The sequence below is a fragment of the Lepisma saccharinum genome, chromosome 2, assembly GCF_977018435.1.
Source record: "Lepisma saccharinum chromosome 2, izLepSacc3.1, whole genome shotgun sequence".
NCBI classification, from domain to species: domain Eukaryota; kingdom Metazoa; phylum Arthropoda; class Insecta; order Zygentoma; family Lepismatidae; genus Lepisma; species Lepisma saccharinum.
The window spans coordinates 138,165,337-138,191,321 of NC_139230.1; the positions used below are offsets into that span (position 1 = coordinate 138,165,337).

The window sequence follows — 25,985 nt, forward strand, 5'->3', positions numbered from 1 at the left end:
AAAATGGACCTCTCTCTCTTGGTTCACAAGAGTCGTATTTCGTTAAAATTGCTTGAGTAGTCATACTAAGACACATTGCAAGATCTCAGAATTGGTCCACCTCAAGGAAAACATGAATAAGGCTATTGCAGCAATTATTTCAATCTTATGAACTAGTAGCATGGCATGAATGTGCCAAACATGGTTGTTGTTTGCATTGTTTCTGACAAGTAATTCCTACCAAGAGTCCACAGAAATTGTCCTATTTCTCCTTTTTCTTCATTCCGTAGTTCATTGCTTCACAAATAGGTTTGTTGTAACTGCCACTTGAGAGCTATTATCACTTTTTACTACTCATAATGCATTTAACCAATGGAGTTTTTACTTTAATGCACATTCATTTTCTTTCCCTATCATTGGATTTCCTTGCAGTTAACCACACAGAACAAATACACAATTTTAAAAAGGTCAGTAACAATACTACAATTAACTTTCAAATATTATAATACATCACATTTGAATACATAGTTTTTTCCATTTACATATTTCTTTGGGAAAATTTTGTACGTACTTGTTCATAATAGTTTTCAGTCTTTGCATATATTTTTTTTATTCACATTTTTCTTTGGGATACTTCTTCACTTTATGTTTTGAATATGTTTAACATATAATTTTCAATATAAATTCAATATATGGTAAATACAATACAATAATAAAGTCCAGCAACAAAAATAAAACAACAGTGAATTTATATGCATGAATTATATGCTAAGCCAATACAGAAATATGAAATTGATAGTTTGTCCATTTTGGCACACTCATGTAAATGAATGATCTATTCTACCAGAATTATATTCAGAGTGGTTCTTGTGTTTTATTATTTGAGAGTTAGGGTAGGAGTAGATACAATCCAGTACGTATGTAATGCAATGTAGCCTGGTGATATGAAAAATAAATTTGTGAAACCACCACTTGCAATGACTGAATCCCATTACTATCTGAAGGTACCCTACAAAAAATTCACAATTCAGTCCAACAGACTAGTCAGTCAGTCGTTACAAGACAAACTTAACACAACAGAAATACACAGCTACAACATTATTTAATATTTAAGAGATGAGATCATTATCCACTCAAATGTCAGAAAACTTGCACATGCATGTTTCACCATATCATAACCAATTCAATCTCCATTTAAAACTCCAACTGATACTTTCTGGAATGAGCGTACTAAGAGTTTATATACATATCAGCTCTGGCTCAGCACTTGCAGAAATATAAGACACTACAACAGATTTCTCATTTGCCTTCTAACCCGTAGAGCAGTGAAATCTTCTATATCACAAATTCTGCAACAGAAACAAAACATTTCATTAAGTTGTTAACAATTGAAAGTAGGAATTTAGTTCACATATCCAAGGGTGTACAATATCAACAGAAAAAGTTGAACTATAATTGGAATTGACCTAAAGAGTTTGTAGAGAAATCTAAAGTTGTAAATGGTAGGGATCAGACTTTAACTCAGTGGTAGAACATTGGTGTGAAATGTCAAAAACAAAGGTTTCATCACAATTTTCACATAATATTTCTAATTTACCACAGGATGTTAAAAAAGTGCCTACTTTATCTTCTAAACTAATTACAAATAGAAATAAATTTGTGTACTGGTATTTATTTGTATTTCTGGCATATGTTTAGTTATAACACAATATTTCAACTGTTGCAGTTAGCAATAGCAAGTATGTAAAGTCTAATGTTGGAATGTGCACAAGTTGGTTTGACTGTTCACATTTTGCTAATCCAATTGATTTGGATTTTCTACTTCCCGAATGGCACATGTGTGCATTCTTTGCAACTTGTTACTTGACCGCCCCGAAATAATTTTAGAGTCCAGAATTCGTTAACTTAGCAACATTGCGCTTCGGAGCCAGCTGAGAGTAGCCAACTTTGAGTTGGTTCCTCCACTAGACGAAAATTGCTGCAGTGAGAGGTTTTCAACTTCTTACATTCCATGAACTTAAAAACTATAACCTGCTATTATAATACACAATCAAACAGAAATAATAAATTTGATAAATAACTTTGAGGAATATTTATGACTGCTTGCTTGACTTGAAATCAGAGGGGTTTGAAACACTGAATAGAGTTCTTCTCCACCTGGAGGAAATCGCCATTAAGCTTGTGCAGAAAGAAGCAAATTTACGAGGAGTTTATTAGTCATTTTATTTACAATGCCTTGCATAATATCGAACAGTTTTCAAAACAATAATATTTTTCATGACTTGTCGAGAAAATGTGCTTGGAACATAGGAAAATGGATGTTTTCGTAAACGTCAACATGTTTTTAATGGTGTTTTCGGTAAGTTAACATAAAGCAGTTGGACATTAGACTCATGTGGCTTCGACACTGAATTTCTAGCCTCAAACCGAGATGTTAATAAGAGCCTCCTCAAGGGGGCCTATTTATGTGATTTCGTTCCTTCAGAATTGTAAAAGTTTCATGAATGAAATTAATTATTTCTTACAGTTTAATTCCGTGTTAATTTTAGTAAAGTGGGTAATAGCAAGTAATTGTGCCTATATTTAAATCTCCCACACGTCATAGAAACTAGTTGCAAGCCTATCATACGAAAGGAACGTGTTTCACAGGTTATTTTTAGGGGTCAGGAAACCGTCGCATAACATAAACCCGGCTAATTGTGACTGTCCATGCCAAATCCTATACTTTCTTTTCCCGGTCCGGCATCATTATGTTTCGTTTACGGTTCTGTTTATGTGTTTTGAATCCACAAGATGACCACAAAGAGCAGTATTATATTTTGTTTAACCTGTTAGGCTAAAAACTGAAAAAGACTGGATCTAGACACCTACAGTTGTCATGGGTCAAGTGTAATATTTTACGCGCATTTATGCTAAGTGAAAAGAAAATACACGGCAGGCTATAGCATGATGTAGAGTAGTCTTTTCCTCTTTTCTGTTTAACGCACTGCCTTAAAATTTGGATATTTTCTTTCCTTTTGTTGTCAGATCCGTAAATTTACTTCAAGGATAGCGAAGAAATGTTTTCTAAATACTTATTTTCTTCATATTCACGATTAACCCAGATTAGTTTCACCTTAGAATTTACAGTTTACCTAGGGGTGACACCCACCATTTTTGCTGACAGTTTTCAGACCGGCCAAGGCAACCTCCTAGGGTCACACCTTGCGATGTTTATGGTTTGCTTTAAGATATTTTCAATTGATTTTTCTTTAATTATTATTTTTTTCTTTCTCAAATTCTTCTCCACCTTCCTTTTTACATTTTATTTTTGCTTTTCCCACATTTACAAATATAACATACCATGATCACAATTTACATATTTAAAACACTTCATTCACAGCGGAGTGATACCGTAATCCTGACACCCAAATTAAGAGTTCAATTTTTTCGTCCATGAGCTGAGACAGCGCTCGATAGGGCTCGCAACGACGAGAATGATACCTATTTCTGACATTACAAGCCATGGCCACATCCTCGGCAGCAGCAGCACTGATGCCATCTAAATCCCCCAGCGTGCGATTGATCTGGCGGGTCCTCCTCCAAAAAATATTTTTGGTCAGTATTTGGAGATCCTCACACCAACAGGGGGAAAATCTTGCTATGTGTAGCGCCATTTCCACATCTGGAATCCGGTTAAGGATAGCCAAACAGACATCCATAGGCATGGCTTGAAAATTCATAGTTGCTCTTATGATCGAGGTCAGAACAAATGATACATATAATACACTAATTTCTTTTTTATATACTTCAAAAATTGTCCAAATTTCAATTTTTGAGTTTCTCACCGGCAGAATTCGTATAGAAAACAATTCTCATCAATTTTGAAAAAAAATGTTTTGCTGATTTTACCCTTTAGACTCCTGATTGTCATTTTGTCTTTCATTGGTTTACTAGCAAATATACAAAATTTTGAATTTTAGTATAATTTGCTTACATCACCAACATGTTTTTCTCTCTCCCTTCCAGATATCAAGCATGGCTGACATCGCGCAATTTTCTTGGGAGGTGTCTGTCTCTTTTTATTTCTGACAATCCTTCCAACCTTTCAATATACAGTTGCAAATGAAAATGAGGATATTTTTGTAAGTTGGTTGGGTTTATTTCACGAACAACAAGGTCTTATGGTTCACAGTTCCGATTACATATATACCACCGCCAATATTTATATTGATATTAACATTCGGACCGATAACCACTCAGGCTGTGTTAACCCATGATCGTATTCAAACATAACTTCGTGAAACTTCACTTTATATCCCTTGTCGTTTTTAAACCAGCGATAGCCGGCCGAACTGCCATGGGGTGTGGAAAAATGTGTCTGGGAGCACCGGAGGGAAAAGATCAATTTTCTTTAATTTTATGAATTTATTTTCGGGAGGCCTCTTAATTTACAATTCCTTTTCAATTCATCACCTTAGCTCCACTGTTCAAGCTCTAAAACATAATCAAGATCAGATTCAGGCAGAATTGACGGAAATGAAAAAAGACTAAATCCAGGCTTTCCGAGTTGTTAATAACATTTTGGTAATATACAAAACGTTCTTTTATTGCTCTTAAAGCGGATTTAGTAGTGAAATTTTGTACTATCTATATGGAGGAAAAACATCTAATGGCACTCCTGCATGCGTCAGAATTATTTACCCGCATCGATTCTATGATTGCCGATCTATCAATGAATAAACTATCTTACCATATGATTTCTTCCGATTGGCTCCGTGTTTTTCTGAGTCTTCCTTCTGACTTTAAGGACACCCTGTACCAGACGGATATTGGTCTCTTTTACGCCCTGACCAATGTATACCTTGTCAATTATGATTTATCCACTAATTCCTTTCAAATTTTGTTAGAAACTCCAAATTTACCTCAACGCTATTTCTCCCGTTTTTCGGACTATCAACGTGGGCACTTTTGTTGATAATAAATGGTTCTTGGTTAAGGTTCTCCAATTATCATATAAAATGGAACATAATGGTCAAACTCAAATCATAGAAATTATTGATAGTCATTGTAAATTCAATTCCTTTATTCACGTTTGTATTCATACAGAGCTCTCAATTCACGAAAATATCAAATGCTTAACAAATATTCTCTTTCATAATTCCACTATTTCCTGTTCCAAAGAAATAAAATCCAACGTCAGGGGCCACCTCACAAAAGGACGAACAGGAGTGATAGTCTCCGGCACAGGAAAATTCCTCCTTTCGCAAACTATAAATGGCAATTTAAATACACACAGTACAATAACAGTGTCTGAAGGTACATCTTTTTTTCTGTAATTATAAGAATTTTGATCAATTGATTTTTGATGATGAAATTATCCGTACTCGTAGGGCTTTAGATACAGAAATAGCTCTCCGTGCAATTTCTCCCCTTTTTAATACCTCCGTGAATTTTTTAAATGTAATTCTGCCTGATTGGACTGACCTTCGCCTGGCCATGGAAAAATTAAATCAGTCAATCGTGAATGAACCAAAATTTCATGAAATAATTTTGTCACATTTTCCCGTTACTGTTATTTTTTTACTCATTTGGAACTTCATTTTAACTGTTTATTATGCAATTCTTCAGGAGTATGCAGGCGCAAAAAAACCTTGACTAGTGAGAGTTAAAAATGCGTCGCTATGTTGCTATTGTTTTATTAATCCATTTTTATTATGTATATTTAGTCAATATTGACTCTTATTTCATTGGAGCTATGTCATCTACTATTTACTATATCTCAAGGATCCAGAACTTGCTTTCTTGGCTTGGTCCACTTTAACAGCTGTGATGTTACCAAATTTTGGGTCATTATTTTTTCCCATCAGTTCCTAATTTTTACAATGCTTCGACTTTTCTGGCATGACGTTAATGGATTTTGTTGGGTTACTGTTCTGATACCACGGGTTATATGTTATTACACCCATATTTTATTCTCTATATTTATCAATATTTAATCCCAGATATTTTCGTTTATTTTTTTTATTGCCCTTCCTTTTATTGTATATTGATCACATGCCAACAAAGGGTATTTAGTGCCATATAATCACTTAAGTTTTATTGACACATTATTCTATATTCTTGGGAGAAGCCAGGGGCTATATAATTTAGTCAACTTATATTAACTCTCAAGACGTCATATTTTCATATTACTAGTGTTACAAGGTTAAGGTGTACACTTTCCGCCATTTTATTTTTCCTCATTTCAATTCTGTTTTATAATTTATATCAGTTATTGGGTAGTTTATTTCATTTTATTTTACTCATGGTTTTCACTTGTCTATAAAATGACAATAATTTTATACCCCCTTTACATAAATACTTCTGACTGAGTAATGCATTTTAACGCTTCTTTACCTATGTTTCCTTTACCCTGTTCGGAAGTCTACTCAGTTATGGCAGCATCGCACAAAGTGCTCCTGAAAGTTGGCTACACAAGGAACAGTCTCCTTTCATACTGGATCGGGAAGCACCCAGCCTCTCCATGGATATCAGTTACTCTAGCCGGTGGTTCTCTAGTCCAAGGAATCCAGAAACCCAGGATCTGTCCCTACATCACTTTGAGGCTAGTCCAGAATCCACCACAAATGGACAACGAACGAACTAGCCCTGTGGTCGTCTCCGCCCCTGTTTCCAATTACCTCTCATCAATTGGGATAGAAGCTACAAACATCCTACCTCACGTGCCAACCCAGAAACGGAACATACTAAACATCAGACCACACGTAGATTTACAGAGCAAACCTCTCCCTCCCCAACACAGCTCTGACCTCATTTAGAAGAAACATCAGCATCTTTCATGTCCATCCTCCCTTTTTGCTGTGTCCTGCCAGGCAGTGTATCTTAACGACATATTGGAACTTTCCGGGTACAGTCAAATACCTAAATGTGTTGAGACACCACCCCTGTGAATATGCAACCTGCCAGGCCATCTTTTCACAGTTTCACCCCAGCAGTGGCCATGTTTAGTATTCCCCTTCTTGGAATGGCTGAGGCGTCGCAACCCCTGGATACTTTGCATACCGTATGCAACGGCAACGTACAGTTCCGTTCTCGTATGCAACCAGCAACATTTTTCTCTCTCTCCAGTGTCGGCATAAGATGTGTGCCGGAAATATGGAATGGTGTGTGCTTTGAACTTTCGGGGTCATGTCATACCCCCACCACCACCCCCCAGTGACCGCCATTGGACATCGCATATTTTGGGGCCTGCTAACACTACTTGAACTGGCTTTTCCTGGATTGCCCTGTGTTCGCCCGCCCCACTGCCAATGTGCTTTTCATCTACTGAACTGTATTCCTGAACTTTCCACACCGAGCTTCGAACCCGGTCCCCCCAGTGCAATTGTGTTCGGCCCAGGACTGTGCCTCTCCCAGAACAGTGCATCGTACCCCAGGACTCTGGGGTTCGCGTGTGTGTGGATTGCTCTGCTTTCTGACTTCGCATGTATTGCAACAAAAACTCATATGTTTCCCGATATCCTAAACATAGTGTGCTACGAACATCAATGACAAGTGAAAATATAATCTTCAACTATTTTATTATCTTCGTGAGGTTGTGGGTAGCCAATACTGAGTGTGTTGTTTATTTTATTGGCTTCAGTGCGTCCGCATCAATGCTGAACAATCCAAGTGGAGATTGGTGTTTACCACAGTCATTTTCTCTCGCCTCTTGAACTTTCGTCCTAACAAGGGGGAAGACCTCGAACATAACGCCTCAAGGTTTCTCACGGATTACGTTCGGCGCTTAGTTAGCACCTGTTCAGATGCCAGTATTCATCTCTCCGTGTTGTTATGTGAAACGCAGAAGCCATTACCATGTCTCGAGTTACAATACAATGTGTTGAACTGTCAGCTGACTCCACGGGCCTGCGAACAACACTTGCTATCGCATGTTGATCAAACGTCAGCATTTCTCATTAGGAAAGACTCTCCCAGCGTGTGGATAATGAAAACAAAAGACTTTATTTCTGCAGTCAAGCTTTGAGCTTCAATTTTGTTCAACCAATTTTAATTTTTAGGTGAGGGTTTTCGACATTATTATTTTATTTTATGTAACCTTTTTTTCATGTAATAAAATACCTTTTAAATTTTGGTGAATGGCAGAAGGTTCACTTTAACATTTTAATGATTACAATTTCAATTCGGGAAATTGTTTTGCAAGAGGGAGATCCTAGCATATTCACTCGGTTTAAGAAATATTGACCCTGGCAGACCTTGCCAGAGCCTGCTTAGAAATGTGTACCATAAAACTTTTACAGGAAATGGTAAGAACACTGGCCTTTGGCTAGAGGTGACAGGAGGCCAAGCAAAGGTTTAAATAGTCGAAGAAGCAGGAGCTATTGGTCTATTTCCTAAACCGATCAGGGTAAGCTATCCTTCTCTCTCATCTGCCATTCACATTGCTCAGTTCAGTATAAAACCTAACCATGAGTTTATATTAATGTTCATTTAGATATTTGTACCTGCCCTTTCAGGGCTGTCTTAACCATAACTAGTATTAATTGGGAGGGCAAGTTACATCCCTATTTAAGGTCCCCGCATTCATGATGGAATGCTACGATATTACTTCCATACAATTTCACTCCATATCTGTACCAAAATCTTTCGGTCAGGATTCATTTATATGAAAAAAGTTGGTCGTCTTAAACTTCTGGTAGGGACTCTATGAACCTGATTTTTTTTTTCCTGTATTATAAAGTGGAGATATGATACGATCCCTGAGGCAGGAAAATTTACGTAAGCCACCTCCTTCCCTCCAACTTTTTCAAAGATTATAATTAGTAATTATGGTCTCGAAGTTCATGAAAGATGAATTTTTTTTCTGAGTCTTAAAAACAATGATAAACCTGATACCATGTCTATTTACCTTCCGTTAAAACCAGAAAACACTTCTAATTTTGCATATTTTTTTTCTGGCCTTTTTTGGATTTTAGGTTATTTTTCAGTATTCTTAGCAGTTTGTGTTGCATTTTCCTTTATTTTTTAGGTTTATTTTTCTCCTCGCCTGTTGTTTCGTGATTTATAAATGCATTTACTATCAAAACTTACATATTTAAATTTCCTGGCATGGTCCTTTTAGCAAATTTGCCATGAAGTGAAAATACGGTCAATGGAAAAGCACAATGGTATTCTTAACTGAAATGTTTGGCAGTGGTCTAAATACTTTGTGTGAAGCCTACTTTCAGGTTCTTTTGCTTGACACTATTGTTGCTTTAATTTGTGGTTTTAAAGCAAAATTAGTCACAATATTAAATGAAATTATACTCTTGTAACACAGCTGTATTTCGGATGCTGGCTAACTACAGTACCGTAGAAGGCCCATTCTGAAAGGAGATGAATGATTTATAAAGAAAAACTTTGTTGTGTATTTTATGTAACCTTGAAATAAGAATAAAAGAAACTACATTAGCACTTAATTGCTTCAGTAGTTTAAACCACCAAACAACCGGCTTATCGAATTATTCAACTACTCTTGTAATCTATGAAAAAAAATAAGCTTTCACTATCAGAGCGAAAATTATTTTCAGGTAATTTTTTACCATTTCTATAGATCATTTTTTGACATTTTTTAGGTCATCAATTTCCAAGTTCTAGTCACAATTTTCAATGATACAAGCATTGTCCCGTTATCCTAAAGGCTCAGCAAATATTCCCCACCTAAAACTTTCCCTTCACACTACACTACACCTCTACAGAAATGTGTATGTCTTCATCTCTCGAACTGAATGCTTACAATAATGTGAGAGGTGTGGTGTTTGCTTAATGAATGGAAGGTCATGGGTTCAAATCTACTTCTATGTGGAAACTTTTTCGGAAAGAAAGTGGCCTTGGACGAGAATGTTTATCTACATTTCTTGGAATTTGGATATTTATGCAATTTATGTTCAGCATTTCTGGATGACATTTTAATCATAGTAACGAAAATGTAACTTGAAATGTACAGAAACATCCGATGCAAAGTCTGAGGTGGGTAATTTCAAACTTTGAGTATAGCATAAAATTTTTGGTTGTATCATGGAAAATCTGATGTATGTTTTAGGTCCGCAGTGAAGAGCACAAACAAAGACCATCGTGTGTGTGTTTATTTGTATTGTTTTAAGCCTACTATATGCACATATAGGTTAATCGAGATGACCTACAGTTTAAACAGAAATCCGAACCACTGTGCTATGAGCCTCCACCGGATATCAAAACCTTGATTACAGCAATGAATGAAAAGAAAGGTCTTGCCAAAATCCTGCCAATCACTGAAAAATCAATAAAATGAGCAAGAGGTATGCATCACATGAATATTTACAGTGATTTAATATAATCTTATTCTTATATTACATTATTACAACACTTCATACTCGGTAAATAACAATAAAAAAAGAATAAGAATAGAGTAGGATTTGAACCTATGATGTTTCGTTCTTGGCAAAAAAGTATAACAAGACAACTGTCTAACCAACTGCTCCAGGAGATTACTAACGTTAATTCTGTAAAACAAGTTGATCTCAGTTGAAAGAACATTGTCTCGGAGTTCTCAATCATTTTTCGCCACAGATCAAGGAAAAGATGCACTTTGCTGAATTGTCCGGTATTGTGCAAGGTATTTTTACTGTAATTTCACCTAAAATCATGAGAAATTTGCCTCATTGCATTCAAATGTGATGCTAATTCTCTCCAGGTGGAGGAAAACCAGTTCAGCATTTCAAATGGCACATAAATTCCCCTATCTTCAATTTCAAAACAAAAAATCATAATGAAATTCAACATTTGTTGAAGATTGTAAATAGCATTGCTTTCAGCTCCTCATTTGTTTTTATTTTACTCCCGCTGGGAGCTTCTTGCAAGAACGTGGAATTCTGGGAGCATGATATTCTAACACAGCGGCATGGTGTATGTCGGCTCGCGGCAGCGGGAAGAACATTTTTCAGCTAGCCTATCGGATGCGGGCTTTAGTGTATCTTATCAGTGTGCAAACGTATTAATTACTGTATAATGCTAAGTGAATTAAAGGACTTGTATGATATGCAAATTTGTTGCTGTATCCATAGTTCCAGTCCTATGGTAAGGTATTCAATATGGCATCATCCCCCGAGGTGCTACTTTTCTTTCATGGTGATACCTGGAAGGAATCTACAGACAACATTCGTATTTCCAATTTACGATTTTTGTTTAATTATGAATTGTATTACTGGATTAGGGTTTCTAATTTCATGGAATGTGAAAGAATGGAAAAAGTTCACAAGACCTTTTTCATTTAGAAAGAAAAACTGTTGCAAAGTTGGATACTATTTGCTGGCTTTGAAGTGCTATGTTGCCAAATTTACGAAGTAAGGACTTTGAATTTTTTCAGGGTGGACAAATAAAGTGTTGCGAAGAGTACATCATATGCCTACTGTAAATGGCCTTTGGAAAGATTGCAGACAGGAGTGAGAAAAAATAACCTTCCCTCAGTTGCTTGATAAACTGATCTGAAACATTTGGCTATATTGATAAAGTACCAATATAAAATTTACTAATAACTTATATTCTACTAATTCATTATAAATTGTAAATACCCATGAAGCCTGATTAGATTATTTGCCTTTTTAATGTAACCAGATTGTGGTAAAAGGTTTGCCCTAGAAAACAAATTTCTGATTTTGACATTTTATTTTTCAAAACCAGAGTGCATGAATTATATATTTATTATTTGGAAAGTTTGATGCGTGCAATAGCTCAGAGCAGGGTCCCAGATCAGCACAACTGATAGACGTGATATAGCATGCAGTAGGTACATAACCAATCAAACTCATCTGGGTGGGTACCAACCAACATCTGTATTGAAAAGTTTCTCTTTTATTCAGTCTTGCACCTTGTGTTGGAAAGTATGTTTCTATCACTATTTAATATTTAAAACAGCACATTTCTTTTTTATACAACAGGTGACATTCCAAAAACATCTTGTTAAGTCTACTTATCTAGCAGACAGCTGGCCCCCATGGCGGAGTGGTTAGCACATCGCGCTACGATGCCAGGTGTCCCGGGTTCTAATCCTGGCTTGGGCATGGATGTTTGTGATGTCTATTCATCAATTTCATCATATCATCACTCATCCCCATCTTTGCAAATTAGCCAAAAGTGGCACAAGAAGCGAAGTAAAATAAATCAAATTATCTATCAGACAGTTGTACACTTCTGTTCAGAGAAAGTGGCACACTCGTTTGAGTTGAAGTCTGAGAGAGAGAAAATTCCCTGCATGTGGTTAAAATGATTGATAGTAAGCAACACTGCTGCTTTCCGAACACTTACTTTGGCTGTACTACCAGACACGATCGCCTACGAAGCTGGACTTCAACTCAAACAAATGTGCCACTTTCTCTGAACAGAAGTGTACCATCAAAGGAACACTTGTTATATGTTAAAGTGCATAAAATGTCAACTGTGTTAACATGAACAATTGCAAACAATTTCTAAATATGGACGGGTTAAAGTTACAGTGGTGTAAGTCACTTTTTTAAAAAAAAAAAAAGACAGACACAGAAACCAGATCTACAGCGTGTCCGTAAAGTCATGGTGCACTTTTGACCAGTCACAGGAAAGCAACAAAACAAGATAGAAATGTGAAATCTTCACCAAATGAAAGGAAAACGCTCCAAGTTTCCGTACTATGATGCACAAGTGTGTGCACACACAGGTGATGACGCAACACCATGAACTGCGCAGCAGCGGATCAGCCATCGACCACGCCAGTCGAGATGTGTACGGTACAGAGGAAAGTCCAGTGTGTTCTGTGGCTTGCGAAGTTCGAATCCGTGAGCAAAGTGCAACGTGAATATCGTCGTGTGTACAACGAAGCGCCACCACATAGGAATAACATTAATCGGTGGGATAAGCAGTTGAAGGATACCGGCAGTTTGTTGGACAAACCCTGTTCTGGTAGGCCATCGGTAAGTGACGAGTCTGTAGAGGCTATACGAGAGAGCTACCTAAGGAGCCCTAAAAAATCTGTGCATGCGTGTGCTCGACAATTACACCTAAGCAAGACTACAGTTCATAAGGTGTTAAAGAAACGTCTGCATTTTTCGGGTTACAAATTGCAGCTGTTGCACCCTATCAAACCGGCAGATAGACCCACATGATTTGCGTTTGCTACAGATATGCTTCATAAGATCGACAATGATGAACGATTTCTGCAGAAGATTGTGTTTAGTGATGAGGCGACATTCCATGTCTGTGGACATGTTCATCGCCATAATGTCCGAATATGGGCTGCTGAAAATCCTCGTGCCTACGTTGAGTACAAATGTAACACCCCTAAAGTGAGCGTGTGGTGTGGCCTGATGCATGATAAAGTGATAGACCCATTTTTCTTTGCGGAGCAGACTGTGATGGCAAACAACTACCTTGACATGTTGGAAATGTATGCAGTGCCACAATTTCCAGAAGGTGTCATCTTTCAACATGACAGCGTGCCTGCACACTACGCCAACATTGTTCATGAGTTTCTGGATACAACATTCCCCCAGCTGTGGATAGGCAGGGGTTCTGTCCAGCCATGGCCACCACGATCCCCAGATCTGACACCCTTAGACTTTTACTTGTGGGGTTATGTGAAGCAACATGTGTACAGTGAACATATCAACGACATTAATCATTTAAAACAGAGAATCACAGACGTTATTCACTCTGTGACACCAGACGTCCTTAACCCTGTGTGGGAAGAACTTGAGTATCATTTAGATGTGTGTCGGGCAACAAATGGAGGCCACATCGAACTGCACTGAATAGGTAAGAAACTTGGAGAGTTTTCCTTTTATTTGGTGAAGATTTCACATTTCTATCTTGTTTTGTTGCTTTCCTGTGACCGGTCAAAAGTGCACCATGACTATGGACACACTGTATATAAGTCAATCTGTTAACAGAGAATGTGAAGTATATCAGAGATTCATTCAACTGTCAACAGATGACAGTTTAAGGTCTAGTGATAAAGGAAACAGCTGTTGTGTTGATCAGCAAAGTGCTGTGAGTCAGACTTTTTTTTATTTTTAAGAAACTGACTTACACCACTGTAACTTTAACCAGTCCATATATATCTTGACAATAGCGTAAATGTGAAGGATCTTGAGAATATACTGATGCATATATACATCGAACTGTTTATAAAATCAAGACACATGCCTACATTCAATATATTTATTCTTGGCACAAAAATTGTTTTAAATTTCCTCATTATAGGGCTCAATTTCTTTTGAGTCTAATTCATAGAGTGAGGGATCCAAGACAGTTTGCAATGCACCTCCCGTGGAGAAAGAGTATTGGAGTACCATAGCAAGTTTTAGTGCATTTTGATTTACCTGATTAAACAATTGTGAACTTTCATATTTAAAGATACTTTTCTGGATCTTAAAGATTACATTCATATTTATCACAAATAAACTGATCTGAAACATTTGACTATATTGATAAAGTACCAATATAAAATTTACTAATAACTTAATTCTACTAATTCATTATAAATTGTAAATGCTCATGAAGCCTGATTTGATTATTTGCCTCTTTAATGTAGCCAGATTGTGTTAAAATATTTGCCCTTTAGAAAACAAATTTCTGATTTTGACATTTATTTTTCAAAACCAGAATGCATGAATTAATTATATATTTAAATAATAATACTGATATTGCAGGATTTAGCACCAAGTTAGAGCCAATCTACATATTCCCGATAAACCACTAATGTCCATATCAGCTGATACTGTGATTGATAGAGCATCTCCCCATCCCTTACATTGTTTTTGTAATTTTCAAATTTAACTTCTAGCATGTGCTTTTAAAGCCACTTTGAATGGGAACTTTCCAAGCTAATGCATTTCAAACTTGGCGCAAATTACAAAAAAATTGAAACTCAAGAACTGTATTAGAGGATTGAAATAGGGTTTTTTTTTTTCCAGAATGACAGGGCTTTTAGCAGAGATGAAATTTATACATTGAACCTCTGAATAATGAAAGTTAAAGGAAGAAGAAAATTAATTATATTTTTTTAAAAAAATGGTGTTTGACATGCCCCTGTGGCCACCACGATATACCCAAGTGAACAAAAACTTCAGAATATAGCAGTGGTACACCAGAATTTCGCTTCTGGCATTGGTTCTATGGATGCAGAGAAGCACAACAAAAGACCAGTCTTTGAAGACTCGTAATGTAATGCCAATCCCCAATTTTGAAAATATAGAAAATTACGCAAGATTTTCAGAAGTCGTTCATCATTTATATACCTTCATATGTATACAAATAAAAAAAAACAGACAGAAGAAATTGCATGTTAATTGCTATCATGTAGTACTGGTAAATATAGCCATCACCTACTCTAAGCACAACAGTGGCAGTGGTAGCACTTGCTACCAATTATTCTAAAAATGTCAACATCATTTTTCTGCCTCTTTATGATAATTGCAATGATGGGGATAAATAGTTATTAACTGAAATTGATGAAGAGACATACCTGGAACTTTAAGACAGATCAAGAGTTGACTGTCAAATGCACTCAGTTACTGAACAGCTCCTTTAACCTGATACAGTACAGAGAAAATTGCTGTTATGGAATCATTTAAACACACCTTCAATTCCTATATCCCCCCCCCCCCGCCCCTTTAATTTTCAGCAGACAAGCCAGATAATGGTAAAATTCAAGAGACAATACATGATGGATAGGGTGTAAGTAGTAGGAATTTCAGCTTGTTTTTCACCAAGTCCCTTTAATGGTACCTTTCTCTCAACTAAAAATACATTGGTGATTTATGGGAGAATGTATGAATTCTGAAAAATCAGCAAAACTCTGAGATTGTGTGATGTGAATAAAGAAAAAAAAAAGTAATATTTCTTACTTCTGTCGTCTCACTTCATCCACTGCACATTGTCTCAGCACAGCACGTGCAAGAGTTTTCCAGAGATCAACTAGAGAATCTGAATTCCCTGCACATGCAGAATCAAATAGTTCTTGCTCTCTTTCATAAAACGTTTTACCTAGAAAACAAATAGATATGATAGTAAATTAAATTTTTAACCAAAATGCAATAATGATGAAAATCTTTCTGATTTATTGAGGTTCCAAGTTTTTGAGATCTATGTTTACTTTTATCGTCAAGAATTGAAGTGAAGTATACAATACATTTGGTTTAGAAATACATGGTTCACTGTGGGAGGAGTCTGGTAGGCCAATCAAATGTTCCATCTCAGTATCTACTCATTCACAAGTGGCTCTCCACTGAGAATAGTGATCTAAGTAGGTTTTAGATGTAACCCAACAACAAGGATGGCAGGCAGAGGTTACACCCCATTGGCCTAATTACAAATCAACATGGTCTTCTCCCCCCTGGGAGAATAGGACATAAAATAAGACAAATAAAATATCAAATTACTTAATGCAATAAAACCTAAATCTGTGTAGCCAGAGTCTTAGAACAGTATTTGCAGTAACTGTACAAACATCTTGAAGTACAAGTTTTGACATATTGTATGTGTCTCCAAGAATATAAACAGAATGCAGTTTAGTTGCTGCAAGTACATGTTTATTGTTATAATACTTGAAATAAATGTTAGTATTTAGTGCAAAAATAACTGCAGGAAAGCTCTTCCTGTGTATTGATCATGTCATAAAGATGCATCCAGAGTAGGGGAGTAGGGACGCACACATTATTTTCTCATTCACAGTGATGTGGTCAGTACAAGGCTCCAAGTTACCACCTTTACTTCCAGTCACTCCAAAGGTACTCACTGATGAGAGGCTGGGTAAGCCCAAGAGATGCTTCATGCAGACACACTGCTGGAAAAAATTCCCAAATGAACTAGGATGGCTTAATAAATAGCTACAATGATGTTAAAAACACCCAAAATAGAACTGATGAATATATGCAATTGGTATTGGGACTTGATAATACTTACTACTCTTTCAATATTTTATTATATTAGTAAAGAATCAAAATTTTTAATGACAACTAGAGACAGACAAGTATAGTCCCGATACACCATCATTTCCCTGCCATATCAGGTTTGAACGCTGTGAACTTTGGAGTGCATGAACCATCTCCTCTCGTGGGAAGGGAGGAACGTTTATTTCTTGGCCATTTAGATTTACTGTTTGTTTTTAAGCACCGTGTTCAGGGCTGATGGCTTAGTTTTAGACCTCAGAGAAAGGTAACACCGTTCATTCTTATGTTCGCGAGTGATTTATTTTTACGTTGGAGGTTAGTTTTAGGTGGCAAGCTCGAGGCATTATCGATATTTTAGACTTCTCGGGAAGGGATGAGTGAGGAGGCTCGCCCCTCTCACCTTCGGTCTTAGTTTCTTCTCACAAATCTGAAACATCTAAGAGAGCCCATTGATCTGAAAAGTTCAGACTGATTTCATTCAAATGAAATACCAGGTACCTAGCTGCTATGATAATTACAAATGAAAATATCAAATTTTAAAGCTGTTGGCGTAACGTGGCGACTTGCCCCATATTTGACACCTCGGCGCTCTCCAACCACGCACTATATTTGAAAGTCTTCATTGCAAAACTTTAGCCTAGAAATGCTCTAAAATTACTGATAGTTTCATTCCTTAATCTTAATCTCTAAATAGCAGTCTCGGATTTGAAAATATCAGTAAAAGGTGAAAGAATAGTTTTTGTACGCAATTTTAGAAGCATAAATGTATTATATGTTGAAATATGAAAAATATAGCACTTACAAAATAAAATATACCATATTGCCCATCAACTGCCTTCGCGATTAGCCAAAAATGGTAGAAAAGTGAAGTAAAATCAACTAAATCTGTCATTAAATTATTTCCTTAAATAACTCTTTAATTAATGTAATTTTTCTTTAGTATGCGACGTTCTTGTTAAAATATACTAAAAATTATGAAATGGTAAACGAGAACACTGCCACGGGCAACTCTTATTGCAACACATTGATCAGAAATATGGATTTTCTCAATATGTTTGCATGTGAACTTCGCCCCCTTTTAAAAGTAGCACATTTTCAGGTATGTTACTACCTAGGTAATCATGAAAGGAATGCCTCAATACCATCATGCCTCACTGCATGCGAAGGTCGAGTACCAGGTGAGGATGGAAATTTGTGGAATTATCGTAAGACGTAAAATTTCAGTTTTCATGTATTAAGCGCCATTTAATGGAATTATAAGTAATAAAATACTCTGATCTCTTATTAGTCTTCTGCACTGTGGATATTCATATATTCAATAAGTATATATTTATTATGTATGTAATAAATATAATAATAAAAGAAAATAAGCTATTTAATAATAATTTTTATATATAATATGGGGGAAGAGGTTGTAAAACCTGTTGGTGGTTTTGAAAACCTGCCCCATACTCCAAAAGAAGTTCAGACGTCCCTGACTTTGCCTCTGCTAACTCAGCAATAATCCAGTGTACAATAATGCAATAACATACAGACCAATTTATAGTTATATAAATATTGGCTTTTTAAATGGATTTTTTTTCCTGTTAGAAAGCTGGTTTTAAAAAAAATCTGGAAATGTTGACTTTTTTGCCATTTGCAGTGTCAGTTGTGAGTTTAGAAGTTGGTAATGCCATAGTTTGGAACCAGCAAAATGTGTGATTTTACATTATGTAGCAGCAAAGAGACATATATTGCCCTTTCTTCTAGTTACTAACTTGTTTTTGCAATACGTCTATGTTAGTGATTGCCTACCCAATGGGATAGCAGTAATACTCTTGTCATGCAATCAAGGGGTATCAGCTTTGATCCTCAGTGGAGACACATTGCACAGTGGTTCAGATTCAATTTTAAAACTGTAGGTTCCATCTCGATTAGCCTATCTGAGCATAAAATGGACTTAAAACACATTTTCACGTGTTTGTGCTTCTTACAGTTTGTTAACAAATGTTAGTATCAAACTATTAGATGTTTCAGGATAATAAAAAATCTTACTATTGATAATACATATGCAGAAGTACACCTATTACATTTTACATTCTATTACATTTTACATACACTCCATTTAATACCAAGATAAGTATGAGGAAGATTAAGAAGTAATTTAGCCTGTAGAGACAAAAGTTTCTTATAATTGTGAGTATTATTGTTTGAAAAAGGCTGGAATTTTGATTGAATGTTACATGGATATGAATTAGGATCCCCCAATGGCATAAAGTATTGCTGCTACCTTATTATCAAAGGGATCCAGGTTCAATCACCAATGGAGGCACAGTAGTTCATATCCCAGTTTGAACTGTATGTCCAATCCCAATTAGCATGTCTGAGCAATGCACTTTTACTGAGCAAAAACATAACTTTTGTACTTCTCTAATTCCATATTACTTTTCTGCATGTTTAGGTAATCTCTATGATGGCAATGAATGATGACTAGATGAAATTGATGACGGGACACTCACAAAGGAAAACACATGAGAGTGCCATGACTCAAACCTGGAACCACTGGTCCAGCACACAACAGGGTGTTGGCGAGTTCTGGATACTTTCAGACTTAGTAAGCAGCACCGGGAAGGGGCCACTTTCACTTTACAAGATATGAAATTTCTCTAATGATGCACACATACATACTTTGCAAACAGGAATCTGTCAATTTGAACATCTCCCTGAAAATAATATCCTGGTTATGCCTCTGGATTTTAAAATTTACAGCAGGAATAACAAATAAAAGTGTAGAACTTTATAATTTCCCTTCCAAAAAGATTTGCAAATTTTGAACGTTATTAATTTTATCCAATCATAAGCTAACAAATGTTCATTTTCATGGAAGAAAACTAGCTTTTAATCATATTTTTTAATAACTGTAATGCACCATTGCATTTTCTCTATAAGTGCTTAATTTGTTTAATCAAGAATGTTGGCATTAGAGTAAAATCTAATATATACTGTATATAGACACACACACACATCATAGTGCCTTTCTTAGCCTCGGTGTCAGCAGTCACAACTGGTGCGACAGTCAACAAGAAATGAGAGTGTGTCTGCCAGCAAACTGGATTGAACATCTGCATAAATGGAACTTCTAGCTACATAATGAAATAAGGTTACATGGACACTTACAATTAAAATGAACATGTACCTTTTTACAAGACGTGTTGGAAATTGATGTTCTCCTGCTTCCTCACATTTACGGCATGTTTAAGGAAATTTTCAATAACATGTATCAGCTCTTCTTCTGAAATTGCTTCAATTACTTCTGATATTTTCTTTCAATTCTTCTAATGAAAGTGTCAGGTTTAAAATCTTTGTAACTCACCATGCAGATGACATGCAAATGTTTGTTTCTTGTGTGAGGCACTGAAGGGATTTGAGAGGTGTATGTTCCAATCAATCTCCAACGTCGTCTAGTTTCTCCTCATGCCATTACAAGCCATTTTACCTTTTGCTTCTTACCAAGAACAGACCCTGTTTCCCTAAATTTGTTCACAAGTAACCAAAAACTCTCTATGTGTGGAATGGGGACATCTGGAAATTCTACTACAAAACACCTTCTAACTTCCCTACAAATATTCATAATGACGTAAGAGTCCCACATAATAAGGTGTTGTTTGAAATTGTATGGATAACCTGGCATTATTACACTGCAGAAATGCACCAGCAATATGTAAACTAAAACAAAACAATCTAAAACATTTGTTAACACCTTAACACTTCACAAACACGTGCAAATTGGACACCAGATTTCTGGCAAGTCAGCGTACAGCTGCGGGTCTACATGCTGGCAGATGCACTCTTACTTCTCGACGAGCTAGCTGCCGCACTGCGGCCACGGAGGCTGAGAGAGGTATTGTATATACAAGGTACATTCAATAAATAACCGGAAATATTTTTTTTTACAGAAAACTATTATTTGAATGGAACACAACACACGATAATTATTCAACGTAGTCCCCTTCAAGTTCAATGAACCTGCACCAGAGCTCCACAAGCCTCCCAATTCCACGTGCAAAGAATTATTTTGGGCATGTGCGTAACCAGTCATGCACTGCTGCCTGGACTTCCTCATCATCCTCGAACCTTGAGCCACTAAGAGCGTCTTTAAGTGGGCCAAAATTGTGATATCTGAAGGAGCCTGATCCGGGGAATATACTCCATTGTAGCCCGCTTTCGTTCAGGTTCATAAAAATATACCCAACTTTCATCTCCCATGACATTACAGTGAAGAAATGCCTTCCCTTCAGCCTCGTACTGTCACAAATGCCCCCCGCACACATCCATTCACCTGTCTTTCATTTCTGGTGTCAAATGTTTTGGAACCCACCTCGCATAAACTTTCTTGAACATCAGTACGTCATGAACAATATGGTGGGCTGATCTGACTCTTTGATGCAATCTCACTCAAGGTAATATGCCTGTTTTCCCGTATCAACTCGTCAACTCTCACAATGTTGTTCTCGTGACTGCAGAGACAGTGCATCCTGGACGTGGCGAACCTTGAACACTTGTTACACCCTGTTTGAACTTCTCTGCCCACTCGTACACTTGTGTTCGACTCAAACAGCTTTCACCATATTGTACTGCCATCCGACACAACACTTCAGCTAACAGAAATCTAATGACACTTCGCTGCTCCAAGTTGGTGCAAACCTGCAAGGGTGCTGCCATCTTGTTTAACTGATTCCCAGCACCCCGTTCACAAGGCAGGCGTGCCAGGCCTATCTGTTAATAGTTCTAGGATGCCACAACAAAATAACAAACACCAAACATGGTCGTATTTTCGATTTTTTATACAACTTTTCCGGTTATATATTGAATGTACCTTGTATGTTAGTTGCAAAAAAGCCTGCTTTTTAAATGGACTTCTTTTTATATAAAAAGCCAGCTTTCTTGAAGAAAAAAACAAGAAAGTTTGGCTTTTTACCAATTACGGTTAACCTATTTCACTCGTTGTATCAGTTAAGGGTTTAGAGGTTCGTAATGTCATATTTGGAACTAGCTAAATAATTTTACATGTTGTGGCAGAAGACACATATTGACCATTTCTTCTGAAGGTGTTTGAAAAGTCAGTCAATCTAGTTTTTGAATGTAGGGTGGAGGCATTAGATTTGGCCACTACCTTACTTATGGCCACTTTGCTGTTCATATTCAATTGGTAGCTACCTAGGTGATCTAAAGCCAATCAGTGTAAAATAAGCTTTCCAATTTGATATGCATGTTTCCTCTTTGTAGTTCCTGTAGGAAGTAAGCTTGTTGTAAGGAAGAAGCTGTTTGTTACAGTAGAATTTCTTATGCATTTTTGTAAGAAAAGAGAGAGCTACAATAATGTTTTCCACAGTTGTTATATATATCAGGAACATGTAATTTGTTCAGAGGTGAGTTTAAATGTTAGAATTGCAGTATGTATATCCTGAAATAGAAATAACCACAAAACAGTATGTGTAGACCACATGGCCATTACTAGATGCAGGTTTGCAAAGATTCTTTGATTATGGCCACTGAAGACAATGATTGCAGTTTATTAATGTATGTATGCATGTGTTGATAACAGTACTCCAGTGCAGCAACCATTGGCATCTGCATCGCAGTTGACTCCTAGAACTACCATCCAGGTGACACCAATAAGTTTTCAATGATGTTGCCATTTGGGCACAACCAAAACAATCATCCAGCAGAAGGAAGAAGGAATTCACTCCTAGTGTAGTAACCTGTGACAAATGGGTTGAATATCATGAACAAATGGAGAGATAGAAACAAGAGAAAGAAAAACAGAAACAAGAACATTAAGCAAACATGGAGCTAAAGAGAAAACAAAACCGGTCCAAATCATCTAGTTCCGCTGTGACAAAAAAAGACACAAGTTCATCTGAAAAAGACTGGATGGAAACTGGAAGTTCTGTTGATGTTACAGAAGAGTCTGACAAAGACTTAGAGGAGTGTACATTATCTTCAACAGAAAATTTGGGAACTGGAGATCTTATTCTCATTAAATTCAGTTGCAAAGGGTAAAAATCTCCTCTTTCCACCATATTTCGGTATGTGGCTGTTATTTTAAAGGTTTTGAAAAAAAGTGAATATGAAATACAGTTCCTGAAGATTGCAAATGTGCAGAAGACATGCTTTGATTATATAGAAAATGATTTTTCAACAATAAATGTGAATGACATTATGGGAAAATTGCCGGAGCCTATCCTAATACAAGAGGGGCGACACTTGATAACAAAATTTCCTGGTCCTGTTAACACACTGGAAAAAAGTAATTTTCTGTATAACAATATTGCCAGTGAACTGGCATGAGACATATAATTTCCTTGTGATATGAAGCTACTATCTAATGTGTGAAAACTTTTATCTCTCCTTACTTTCATTTTTCGAACTGATATTTTGTTTTTTTTGTTTACTACGGAGTGACCGGAGAAGTCTGGATATGTTAATTTATGTTGTTCTACTACATTTACACTATGTTCATACATTGAAAACTATGTTATTTACCCTTAACATATTGAGTTTCGTCTGTATTACTTCATTATTTGTTCATAGACAAGGTGGCCTAAGCGGGCAAAATCGGTGGCCATAAGTGAATTTAAGTGGCCATAACTGAAGAATAGTGTCACGTTTGGTTAATATTTTTAAAACTTTTTTCTGACTAACTTCTTTGTATTTATTAATACTTAGTCATAATGTACTTACTCTGTACCAGTGATCATAATTTTTGTAAGCTATCAGAAAAATTATCATCATGTTAAAATTTGTATACTATTGTACATTTCCCTTAAGATGTCCATAACTAGTGCCTCCACCCTACATAACTTTGTACAAAAAGTAATAGGGTATTAACTTTCTATGTGGATATTTTTAAAACATGTTGGGCACAGGAAATTAATTAAAACATGAAACAAGAAAATGATTCTCTACATGAACATTCAGTATGGAGAAAAAGTTACTAAGGTGTACAAAAAAGTATTTGTGCAAAGGAAAAATAAACATGGATAGAAGTAAGATATGGAGTCACTTTCAAAAAAGCTGTGGAAAAGGAAAAATGCAGTCAAGTAATGTATTTTCATCCATTTGAAACATTTCAGGGGAAAAAGCCAGTTTCTTTTAGAACCACATCCAACTCTAATACATTGTACATAAGCTGGCAGTAGCAAAGAAAAAATGTTTATGTTTGGAGGCAGTCACATTTAATACATGCATGAATGTCATAAGAAATGTTTATCTGATCTAAAGAAAAAGCATATTCAGTCTAGTTTTTCTTGTTTGCTGGGGATAAAATCAGACTAATCACAAGAACTATAGGACTTAGTTCTATGATCAATTATTTCTCTTAATTACAATCATATGTTACAAAAAATAACAGGTTTGCTAAATATGTGTGAATTAGAAGAAGCAGATGAGTCAATGTCTGGCAAGAGGAAAGAAGTTCAACTGATATCTTTGTTGGCACTGAAGACAGCAACTTGTACCTCAACTCATGCCCACAATGTAAATAAATGCAGGGTGGGTGGCCACTGGAGGAAGGGGCAGATTCACTGCATTTTCTTGGAAATAAATACTTTTTTTCCCTTTCTTCAACAGCAGCAGTCCAAATGAAATAATAATCAAGTACTGCATGATTTGCTTGGAACAAAAATGCACACATGTTGTAAACACTGCTTTTTAAGGAATAAAAAATGTCGAATATTGATTGTATCATATTTGTACACAAGGTTAGCAAAAATTGGGATTCATTTGTAAGGTCATCAGTGATGACAATCTATCCATAAGTTGAATTAATTGTTTTCAGTCTAAAAATACAAAATGTCTCAATTATTTCCTTGGCCAGACAGATTGGTTACTCTAGTTATACGTTATGTGTGAATAGAGAGCAACCTATTTCTTTCCTTTTCGGGACAGCATGTCTTACATTTACATGTCTGAATAGAAATTTACTTTGAAGTTCAATAGTGATTGAAAAGCCCTAACTTTTCAAAAAGTCATTAGCAGAAAAGAACATATGTGAAGTACATTCAAGAAAAGACAAATGAAACCACATAATAATATGTCTAGGAGCATGAAATTCTATTGGATTTATGATTTTCCAACTTTCACTAGCAATCCATTCCTTCTGAGGAAAATTTTCAATGTCAAATTAAAAACATTGAAATTTTTCTGGGGATCATGAGCAATTGTGAATTATCTGTACAAGCTTTAAAATGAGACCATGACCAGCCCTGTAGTTGAAACAAGTCTCTTGCAGATTGTCTTTAAAGTTTCAGCGGTGAGCAGTTTTTGGGCAATTTTGTCAATTTTCAAATTTCAATAAATTACAAACTGGCAACATGAAAAATAAAAAAATAAAATGTTTTCTATATTTCAGATGATAAGATACATGTATACCAAAAATTAATCAAATCCATAACATCAAATTCCAAAATGTATTTTTCCTTGGTTGATTTGACATGGAATTACCTGGACATGAGTGTATGTTAGATACAAGTATGGAAGGATTGATTCACATTTAATCTCTAACACTAGTGAACAACTTTCTGGAATCTGGGTACCTCGAATGAGGTGTTGGGTCTGCAAATTCATGTGCGGTACATTTAGAGATTCTAAATAGTCTCAAAATTATGCAAGATTCAAAATTTTCATTAACTTTCAAGTATTCTCTGAATGTGAAGGTATTCCCTTATTTAAAATGTATGCCAAGTTAGGAAAGCATAGAGATGATGGTGGGTTATGAACATAACAGATGGTTGGTTGATTGAGATTAAAATCAAACAGGTCAGATCCTGTGATGTAAAAAAAAAGTGTCTGGATTAATGCTTGTTTTTGAATTTTTTGAATTTGAATTAAAATTTTTTGGGTACTATTTTGGGGCTATTTTGCACCCATCACACTATACGGTGTCCAGCCCCTTATCATAACAAAAATAAAAGCTTGTCTGAAAACTAAAATTCCCTTACCTTGGTTTAAAGCTGAGGCTAAAAAGAGTGCTCAGCACAAATAAGGACAAAACACAGGACGCCACAGAATTATACTGGCCATGGGTCAGTCGCCAGAGCCTTGTGA

General features: G+C 36.1%; 1 protein-coding gene across 3 annotated transcripts in view; it reads right to left on the bottom strand.

Annotated features, from left to right (window-relative positions):
• Positions 1 to 494: 494 nt before the first annotated feature.
• Positions 495 to 25,985, bottom strand: part of LOC145984514 (uncharacterized) — an 84,409-nt gene continuing 58,918 nt past the window's right edge. For all 3 annotated transcript variants that reach the window (XM_083118169.1, XM_083118167.1, XM_083118168.1), the window contains exons 5-6: positions 15,855 to 15,993; positions 495 to 1,328 (exon numbers count right to left, since the gene is read on the bottom strand). In XM_083118169.1, the coding sequence (XP_082974295.1) occupies positions 1,265 to 1,328; positions 15,855 to 15,993 (203 nt within the window). In that variant the 3' untranslated portion in view covers positions 495 to 1,264. The remainder of the gene's footprint in view (positions 1,329 to 15,854; positions 15,994 to 25,985) is intronic.